A 10,983-nucleotide genomic window follows, 5' to 3' on the forward strand; every position below is an offset into this window, starting at 1 on the left:
TGAGATTGTTTGTATTTTTGAAGGAGAATCCATCAAAATCCATAGACTTTTGGATACCTAAAGATTTTTTAAAACTTTTTAAAATCTATATTGAATACATCTAGATTTTTAAAAAGTTTTAAAAGTCGTGATTGAATACCACATACTTTCAAAATCTAAATAAATTCTATAGACTCTATAACCAATAGACCCCCTGAAACTCATTAATATAAATAAGAATTAACTTAGCAATTATAAATAAAATTTCCATTTATAATAATTCTTAATTATAATTAAATTGAAAAGAAAAGAAAAGAAAAATATACCCAAATCTAAATTCTAAACGGCACAGTACTCAGGTTGAGAGGTAGAGTGTGGGATACGATACCAGCAAAGAAATGTGTATGCTCTTATCCTCCACCACCACTTCTACTTTCCCGACGCCAACTTTCCGCTTAACCCGCGCCTCAGTAGCTTTTCCCGGTGCCACAGTTCCAGTGCGCTCAAGGCCATGGGCCTCGGCTCTTTCTGTCCACTGCGATGACCAGCCATTCGTACCGGAGGTTCAAAGCACCACTCAATGCCTGAAGCCTTTTTTTGCTTTTTCTTGCTATTTAATGGCTATTACGCAGGTTGAGAAAGCGGTGGACTCGTTGTACTCGGAGTTCCGAGCGGTAGATAATTTGGTGGCACGCAACTCGGGGCGCGTGCTTAAGGCTTTTCAGAATGCTCGTGTTGGATCTCATGTAAATTCTGAATTTCGCAGTATCATTGAGCTTTATTTTATCCGGTTTTCTGCTAAATAATGTACTGTGCGAGCATATTTTATTTGTTTTGGGCGTGGATGAAGTTTGATTGTGCTTATTTTCTAGGACATAAATGTCGTTGCCGCGTGATTTTTGAGAATAATTTTTTTCGCAAAGAATGTTTGTTATCGACAGTTTGGGAAATGTTTTAGAACTGAAATTAACTTAATTGATTACTTGGTTTAGTTTAGATCATAATTCGGCACGGGAATGGCTTTTATTTCAATTTTTTTTTCCTGAAATAGTTTTACTATTTATTTGTAAGCTAAAGATGTGTATGTTGTGTCCTCTTAATGCAGAGAGCAATAGAGCATTCAATTACAATTAGAATTCTTTTTTATCAGCATGGTTGTAAGTTTTCACAGGATTGGTATACTCCAAGAGGTGGTGTAACTTTACCATAGTTGTGGAAGATCAGAAAAATTCCTAGATCAGTTAAAGTCTACATGAGCATTGGGACACAGAATAGATCATTCGGATGCCCATATGTGGCTCTTTTGTATTGCTTTGTGATCAGTTACATGCCTAATATGCTTATTCCTTTCAAATATTTTGCGAATGCCAATTACATATGTGTATCTGCATCAGCACTTTGGTGGTAGCACGGGCTATGGTCATGAAGAATCTGGTGGGCGTGAAGCACTGGATCAAGCCTTTGCCGAAATTTTTGGTGCTGAGTCTGCCATTGTTCGAGCACAGGTTTCACCATTTCATAGTGTTGTTTCCCTATAGGACAGGGATTATAGGTTACTTAACTTACTCTCATCCAATACCAGTTTTTCTCAGGTACTCATGCAATCACCTGTGCTTTGTTTGCTTTCCTAAGGCCTGGAGATGAGGTAAGTTTGCATTTTCTTCTTCCTGTTCTAGTACTCAACTGATAATTCATTTTTGGCACATGTGAGTCCTTTGATTAGGATGATTCTACTACATGTTTTGACTAATTATTTGCCAGCTTCTGGCAGTTGCTGGAGCTCCTTATGATACATTGGAGGAAGTTATTGGAATCAGGGACTCTAATGGTTTGGGTTCTTTGCGAGATTTTGGAGTAGATTACAGAGAAGTGCCAGTATGTTTCTGCTCATATACATTATTGTTGAGAATCCTACATTTCTTATAGGTGCTTGTTTACTGAGTATTATCTGTATCGAAGCTTTCTGAGGATGGAGGGCTTGACTGGGCCGCCCTAAAGATTGCTTTGAAACCTCAAACAAAATGTGCACTCATTCAAAGATCATGCGGTTATTCATGGAGACGTAGCTTGAGTGTAGAAGAAATTGGCAGGGCTATAGAGATAATCAAGGTAGCCAAAAAGAAAAATAAGCTTTTTATGTAGTTTAATTAGTGAGTTACCACTGTTAAACTTTGAGAAGATCAGAACCAGGCAGTTGGGGATTGGTAACCTTATTTGACATAAAATGTTCATAATTGTATTACACTATTTTTTCTTAATATCTCTCTACATTTTGGACAAATGATTAACTGTTCTAGTTTTACCATGCATGTGCACATACAGGTGCAGAATCCTCATTGTTTGGTCATGGTGGATAATTGCTATGGTGAATTTACAGAGAGAATTGAACCTCCAATGGTGGTATGTAGCATTTGCTTTTCCATACTGATTTCGCCTTCATCATAGAGTTTCAAAGATCAAAGTTTATTGTGACGTGGTTGGTTGCTGGCAGGGTGCAGATCTAATTGCTGGAAGTTTCATAAAAAATCCCGGTGGAACTATAGCACCATGCGGTGGATATGTTGCTGGGAGAAAGAAATGGGTAGCAGCAGCAGCTGCTCGTCTCTCTGCCCCAGGTCTAGGAATTGATTGTGGTTCAACGTCAGGTGATATAATGCGATTGTTTTTTCAGGGATTGTTCCTCGCTCCACAAATGGTTGGTGAAGCAGTAAAGGTGAACCATTCATTCTTTTTTTTTATGTCATCTTTTCTCCTCCCAGTGCCCTTCCGAATCCCACAACATCTCTATCCTATGATGATAATTTTAAGGTATTGCCAGGGAAGCCTTCTTATTGCTGAAGTCATGGCTGGTAGAGGATACCAGGTACAACCAGGTTGCCGAGTCCCCCGGAATGATGTAGTGCAGGTGCCTTGAGTAATTTTACATCACACATTAATATTTGATGTGTTCATAATGATCTTACTAATAAGGTGTGTTGTTTATTAGCAGTTCAGGTTGGAATTCGACTACATGCTGATATCATACTGCTTTATTATACTTTCAGGCAGTAAAACTTGGAAACCGTGAACGCCTGCTTGCCTTTTGTGAAGCTGTGCAAAGAAATTCTCCGGTTAGCTCTTTTACAAAACCTATAGCAGGTGCAACTCCTGGCTATGCATCTGAGGTACTTATTAATCTAGATTCATTACAGCTGCAACATTATTGGGATTATATCTGCTGCTTTTAATTGTGTGTGTTCGCTCTTCCATCTTTGCCCGATGAAACTAAAATGGAGCTCATTAACATATCTTGTTTGATTTGGTAGAGGATATCCAAATGACATGATTCCTAGGTGCTTTTAACTCTTCCCTCTTCAAGATAATTTATATATGCGTGCTTCCTGGGTAATGAAAACTCATGGTATAGGTGATATTTGCTGATGGCACTTTTATTGACGGAAGTACGAGTGAACTCTCATGTGATGGCCCTCTCAGGGAACCATTTGCCGTATTCTGTCAGGTTCGCGATCTCATTTTCTCTTGCACTTGTTATGAATAATCTTTCCTTATAAAAAGTGGAGGCATATACATTATACATATATCATCGAACCATACAAATCTAGCTTATACCTTTGCTTGTCTTCAAGCAAAATCCAAATCCATAAAGCGAAGTCGGACTTATAGAAATCATTCTCAATCAAACCAATCAAGACATTCTCTAAAATATAGTCCTAGAAGGGAATGATGTGATTTTTAATAAAAGTGGTTGAGTGTATTGTGCGGAGCCAAGATATTTGGTTTGGGTGTACAAAAAAGTTTTGCATAAACAAAACGTAAAAAAAAATTAATATTAAAAGTTGTACATCATGTAATAATTTTCCTAATATCAATTGTGATCTTAATTAGAATTGTTTCGGATGCAATACAATTATACAAGTTGTGAGCATGTATATAGAATCAACAGTTGAGCTTCATAACTTTTAAGCATCAATTATTGAGGTATGGTCATTGTAAATAAATACTCAACTTAGTAATTTTGTTTTTAGGATAAACAGTTTATTTATGATCATCAGTTTTAACTACGTAATATATGAGTCTCCATTAATGAGGTTTGGTCATTTTAGATAAATGTTCGACTTAGTAACTTTTATTTTTATTATGCACAAAAATTTTGGTGCCCTCCTTGGGGGATGAGTGTACCATGCACTCCACGTATTGGACTCTCCTTCATTGCCTGCTCTTCAGGCCTTCAGCGCCGATTTTGATATATTGTTTTTTACGTTAAAGGTGGTGTCATTAAAGTGTCATTTTCTTAGTGAAAAGATATTAGTCGTATATGTAAATGACAATTTTACTCACATTAAATGATATTTTTATTTACGGTAAGGGATATTCAACATAATATTGATTTATTTCTTAATTTCATTAACAATAAATTTATTTTTGTGTATTATAAATGATACTTTTAATGCTAAAAAATGACTCTTTTAATGAATGCAAATGATAATTCGTAAATGATATTTTTTATAAAATCAAATGATACTTTGTATAAAAATAAATGATATATTAAAAATGACACTTTTAATACAAGGAAATGACGTTTTACCTCATAGTAATGATACTCAAGTGAAGTGACCCGGGTTCGATCCCTCTTGGGAGCGAATTGGAGATTGGAGATATAAGATGGATTTGGTGAATGGAGAGATAAGGTGGTTCTTGGAGTGGATGGGGAACTAATTACTAACATCTAACATGACTTTGCCCGATCAAAAAAAAAAAAAAAAAAAAAGTAATGATACTCAACATAATATTGTTTATTTTTTGATTTAATAAAATGATACTACTATTCTTTTTATGCAAATGATACTATTTACTTTAATAAATAATACATTTTATATATGTAAATGAACACTATTTTTATATCAAACAAAATAAAATTATAGAGATACTATTCTTATATGTAAATACTAACGCTTTATTTACAATAAATGACATTTTTAATTATGGTAACAGTAAATACATTTTTGTGTATTACAAATGACACTTTTAATAATAGAAAATGATACTTTCAGTTTATATAAATGATAATTCATAAATGAATTTTTTTTATAAAATCTTGCATACAAATAAATGATATACTTATTAAAAATGACATTTTTAATGTATACAAATGATACTTTTAGTCACAGTAAATGACTTTTTTTATTCGTGGTAAATGATACTCAATATAATATTACTTATATTTTAATGTAATTAAATGATACTCCTTTTGTGCACGATATTGTTTTCACTTTATGGACAACATGAGTTTTAAGAAAGCGAGGGATACTAGTTAATAGTAGTAGTATTGTGTGAGTGGAATTTGGGTTTCACAATTATTATGAGTGCAATTTTGTAGATTATATTACTATAAATGAAAGTGAAAATGATATTGTAGACGAACCCAAATAACAAAATTGTAAAATATATTGTGGACAGAGGGAGTACTATTTTTATGTAAATGATACCCTTACTCCCTCCGTCCACGATAACGTTTCCACTTTGTAAACGACACGAGTTTTAAAAAAATAGCGGATAGTTATTGAGAATAATTTTTTTCATGAAGGGAAACAAGACATTTGAAGTGAGATATCCCTACAAGGAAAATAAGACACTTGAAGTGGGACAGATGGAGTATTTTAAAGTACTCCTTCCGTCCACAAAGGTTGTGTATTTATTACTCCCTCCGTCCCAAACGAAATGTCATGTTTTCCTTTTTGGGCTGTCCCAAACGAAATGTCCTATTTCCTTTTTTGGCAATACACTCTCTCTCTATACTTAATATTTAAATAATTTCCACCAACCCACTTTATCTACTTTATACACATTTCTTAATCTACGTGCCGAAAAGAAATAGGACATTTCGTTTGGGACGGAGGGAGTACTATTTTCGTCTGTCCACAAAGATTGTGTGTTTTTTTTTAAAAAACTTCTTTTATACTTTAAATCATATTCAGACTCAATATTTACAAAATACTCATCCTTTATTTTTACAATGTGATGGGCCAAGTACTACCCTTTAACATTAAAATCACATCTTTCAACTTCTTTTTACTAAAACATGTGCCATCCACTCCACCACGCACTCTTTGTGGACGGAGGAAGTATTTTTTATATTTAAAATTCAATTATTTATTAATGTTATATAGATGTTAAAATTTTTATGTTGTACAATATATGGGTAGGAACAATTATTGCGTGTTCTTTCAAATAAATTATCGTGGATGTTGTTAGAGTAGGACTGGTAAGTGTTTGAAATGTTATCTTAAGATGATTTGAGCAATATATCCTCAAGGAGATCAATAGATGCACAACCATCTTTATCACCACCATTTATTAAATCTATAATACTTACGTTTACTAAATATTTTATTTACATTATTTACATTTACTAAACATGTGTGTTCATTTTATACAAAAATATGTTATTACATAACTATTACCTATAAAATATTTACGAGATTAAAAATAACTAATGCAATAAATTATAGTGTTATGATTATGTACAATTAATTAGTTGGGATTATAATTTATTAACAAATATCATAATGATTGATTAATCTTAAATTTCAAATATTTTACATGCGTTGATTAAATATTCAAGAAAGAATAAATAAATAAATAAAATTTTAAAGTCTATTTTTAATTATAAATCGTATCAATATAATTATTTTAATAATATTATAAATATTTATTGAACAATTTATTTACATTTTATCCGTATGACTAGTAAATATAAAATATTTAAAAGAAAAAAAAATTGAACTAATACTTTAATTGGGGTGATATGAAAAATTATAATATGATGTCGACAAAATTAAGAACAAGAAAGAAAAAAGTTATTTCAAAAAATAGTAAGGTGACTTGGCGGAAAAATATAACTTACTATTTATGTAAGTAATTGTAATTTTATATAGATATATATAGAATATAGATTAAAGAATCCCTTGGTTCCAATTTAATAGACTACATTTCCTTCTTTAGACGTTTCATTTTAATTGGTCATTTTTTTAAATGAAAAATCAATTTCACACGTTTTCTTCATCTGTATTGCTCTAGACCCCTACATTGACCAACATACAAGTTAAACTCACACCAAACCTCTAAAAACTAGTTAAATCAGAGGCGAGCACACACGAACAAGGCATCAAATCAAAGATAAATTCGCACATAAACATACCAAACACTTATTCAAGATATTTCTAAATTTCACGAACAGGGTGGCAGCCATTGGACGCAATGGGGACTAGTTTTAGGAGAGGTCCTAAAATCATTATAAGATGGCACATCTTCCGCAACAAACATGGCTTCTTGTACGCTGCATTTCTCCCATTTTGATTATAATTTGATATACTCTATTATTCATCTGAAGTAATTATTTAGAGTTGATGTACTTTTCAAATTTATTCTTAATTTAATAAATTGCGATTGAATCGTGTACTTTTAACAATTTGTTGTATTAGTTTTTATGTACAACTCATAAACCCAACAAATCCATTGATTCTTTAGAGCAGGCATTCCAGAGTCTGTAGCCGAGTTACTAAAATCAAATTTATCTGTTAATGCAATCAATTATATCGAATTATGTCACCGAGATCTCAAGGCTGGTGGTGAATAAATCAGTTTACTATGACGGAATCTGCAATATTATGTATGGTAAAGTGATTAGTAAGTTCGTAATTACTAATTAGTGTGCGGGGATTAATATCTTATCGACGTGTTAGTATGGAAGTGTTGAAAATATGGTAGCAGACGAACGAGGTTGTAGTTCTTCATAAGACAATAATGCTCTGCTATAAGTGCACATGGTCTACAACATTTGTCTCATGACTAAGATGAATTCGAGATGTTGCACTATATGTCGATGTACAGGACCAATTACAAAATACTTGGGACTGAGTAGGATGTAAAATGGTTTTAAACTAAACAATATGGCCAAATTAATTATTCTGAATTAATTTGAATGGATGCAAATCATCAAATGAGGGCCCTCTATTAGTAGCCCACACATACTTATGTGCTTGCAAATGAAGTAGCTTTTTACGAGTTTTCATTCCTTTTCGTTGCGAGTTATGGTCTGAAATTTTTACAGTAACTACTTGAGTATGTTGAATAAGTGCATATAAAAATTTCAGCCCAAGATGAAGTTGTTTGAGGTGTCAAAATATTTTTGTAGAAACGTTACTCGCACAGTGCACTAGCCACATGCCAAGTATTTTGTGTATAACGGGCATACCTTAAGCCCAAGAAAATGAAAAAAAGTAAACTCTTTACTTTTTTTTTTAATCAAAAGTTAATTGCATAATTCATAAAAAGAATGTATCAATAAAAGAGTGAAGCCCACACAGATAAAGCTGCTTGAAAAAGATGTAAATAAACATTTTAAGATGTGTTATCTTTAATTGATGAATTTATTATGAGAAAAAGAGGCATAATAACAAAACATTCTTTAAATTCCTTTTCTTTTTTCCCTCATTTTCTTTAAAAGAGAATTTCACCATTTTTTATTTCTCACACTTTAAGGAGATATAATATTATCACACCAGAAATAGAGGGATAATATTTTCACTTCTTAGAGTACAAAGAAGGAATGAGAATTCATGAAATTCCTTTTTGTAGAAAATGAGGGCAAAAAAAGAGACAATTAAAGGAATAATTTTTTATTATTCTTATTTTTCCTATAATAAATTTATCAATCAGAAAGAACACACCCTTAGCCATTATTTGGTAAGGAAGATAAAACCATAATAGAGAATATATCTAAACTTAACTAGGTGTATGGTATCCTATTATAAATATATCTAAGCTTAACTAGGTGTTTGGTATCCTAGATAGGTAATAAGAAGGCACGAGATAAGAGTTCGGCCCGAGGGTGATACTATTGTTCCTCTTTATATTGAAATCGGGTTAGAAGTGTTCGATAACTAGTGCAATTTTGAACAACAACTCAAACGCAAAAACTTGGGTGCAACCGGGTTGCACTCACACTCAGATCCTAACCCGCATCTTAATCCAAACCGTGTAAATGATATTATACGGTTATACAAATGACGCTGTCAATAATTGACACTATTCGGTTATACAAATGACACTATCATATTTGAACAAATGACACTAACATTTTAAAATATTATAGTGTCATTTGTATAACTGAATAATATCAATAATAGACAATGTCATTTGTATAACCGAATAGTATCATTACACGGTTAGTGTCATTTGTATAACCGAATAGTGTCAATTATACATAGTATCATTTACAATGTTATAGTGTCATTTATATGCAATGTCATTTGTATAACCGAATAATGTCAATTACAGTCAGTGTCATTTGTATAATAGAAAAATGTCACGGGTCAAAATGCGGTTTCAGGTCAGGATCTAGGTGCGGGTGCAACCGATTGCACCAAAGACCACCTCTAACTCAAATAAAAAAAATTGATGACTTTTTTGCCCTCTTACCTTTCTTCTTCATCGCAATGGGAAAATATAATTTAAAATTGAAGTAAGCATTTAAATTGCGATATCATCATTTTCTATGTTTGTCTGCGCCTCTATGTTTGTGTGTTCGTCTGAGTTTTGGGTGGTTTGGGGGTGGAGGAGGGGGTCGGCAGAGGGAAGCATTAAGAGAAAGAGGAAAATGGTGTTAAATGATTGTTTCAACATTAAGGTGAAAACTTAGAAATGGAAATGATAGCAAACTGATAATGAGTGATAACTCATAGCGAATTAAGATGAATGGTGAAATTGGAGTTTGTTGAAGTCAACAATGAAGGCAAAAAAGAGAACGAAATTGACATTGAGGGAAGAGTGAAGACGTGTTCAAAAAAAAGAATTATGGATTTTTTTAAATTTATCAATTAATTTAATACTATAAGATTAGTGCGGTAAATTGTTTATTTAATATAGATTTTAATCTAAGATACCAAACAACTCATTTATATTATATATATTTTAATTTTAATTATTAAACACTAAAATACCATATTAATCTCACTTTATCTACAAGAAACAATAGGGCCGGATGGCCCTATTGAGCTTACAAACTCAATTTTTAGCCCTCAATTGAAAAAAATTAAAATTTAGCCATTTTTTGGGTGGTATGACTAACTTGCCCTTTTAACTTGAATCCATCTCCAACCCACGTGTGATCCAAGCTTCCCTCCTCTCTCTCTCGCGCTCTCTCTTTCGCGCTCTCTCTCTCTCTTCCGCGTCAATGATGAACGGTAGAAATCGGTCGTGATTCTAATTCCGGCGGCGTGCTTCTCTCCCCTCTCTCTCTCTTCCGCGTCGATGAAGAGCAGAAATCGGTAGAAATCGATCGTGATTCTAATTTTGGCGGCGTGCTTCCCTCCTCCCTCGGCGGCGGCGGTGGATCTGATCTGATGAGGCCGCGACGGTGGATCTAATCTGATCGTTGCGCCGCCTCCTCCCTCGGCAGATCTGATCTCCGCCTCCTTCGATTTCAGCCATCGACAGATCTGATTTGATCTGATCTGTGCTGCACGTATGGCACTTATGGCACTAATAGTGCCATAAGTGCGTGCACACTTCCCCCTAGGGTTTAAATATTCCATTTAGGATTTAGATTATCCATTTGGGGTTTAGATGTTCCATTTAGGGTTTAAATGATGTTGTTGTTTCTGTATTTGTGCTGCACGTATAGCACTTATGGCATTATTAGTGCCATAAGTACCCAAATGACCATTTTACTTGGTTTTATTTTGGATTTTCGTTGGCACTTATGGCACAGTGCCATAAGTGCCAACGAAAATCCAAAATAAAACCAAGGTAAAATCTTGGCACTTATGGCACTAATAGTGCCATAAGTGCCTAACCCGACCCGGCACGCGACCCGCGTGCCTGATCCTACCCGGTCCACCTCATTAAGGGTAAAAACGTCCAAATCAATAAAAATGGCCAAATTTTGTGTTTTTTCAATGTGTGGCCATAAATTGTGTTTTATGCTTCATTTTGGCTACTTCA

At 33.6% G+C, this 10,983-nt stretch overlaps 1 protein-coding gene across 4 annotated transcripts; it reads left to right on the forward strand.

Moving 5' to 3' along the window:
* Positions 1-317: 317 nt before the first annotated feature.
* On the forward strand, positions 318-7,514 carry LOC130987009 (uncharacterized). 4 transcript variants are annotated; one of them, XM_057910562.1, is made up of 12 exons: positions 318-542; positions 612-725; positions 1,374-1,484; positions 1,562-1,624; positions 1,741-1,854; positions 1,939-2,088; positions 2,302-2,379; positions 2,471-2,692; positions 2,798-2,884; positions 3,024-3,143; positions 3,386-3,478; positions 5,564-6,523. In XM_057910562.1, exons 1-12 carry the CDS (start codon positions 378-380, stop codon positions 5,777-5,779), a joined length of 1,533 nt encoding a protein of 510 aa, XP_057766545.1. In that variant the 5' UTR covers positions 318-377; the 3' UTR covers positions 5,780-6,523. The 4 variants fall into 4 exon arrangements, 3 of the variants coding, with proteins under 3 accessions (XP_057766545.1, XP_057766546.1, XP_057766547.1); XM_057910563.1 differs by lacking the exon at positions 5,564-6,523 and adding an exon at positions 7,217-7,514 and having other exon boundaries at positions 320-542; XM_057910564.1 differs by lacking the exon at positions 5,564-6,523 and adding an exon at positions 3,285-3,311 and having other exon boundaries at positions 321-542; positions 3,386-3,555.
* The last annotated feature ends 3,469 nt before the right edge of the window (positions 7,515-10,983 follow it).

Source organism: Salvia miltiorrhiza, chromosome 5, assembly GCF_028751815.1.
Source record: "Salvia miltiorrhiza cultivar Shanhuang (shh) chromosome 5, IMPLAD_Smil_shh, whole genome shotgun sequence".
Classification (NCBI taxonomy): Eukaryota; Viridiplantae; Streptophyta; class Magnoliopsida; order Lamiales; family Lamiaceae; genus Salvia; species Salvia miltiorrhiza.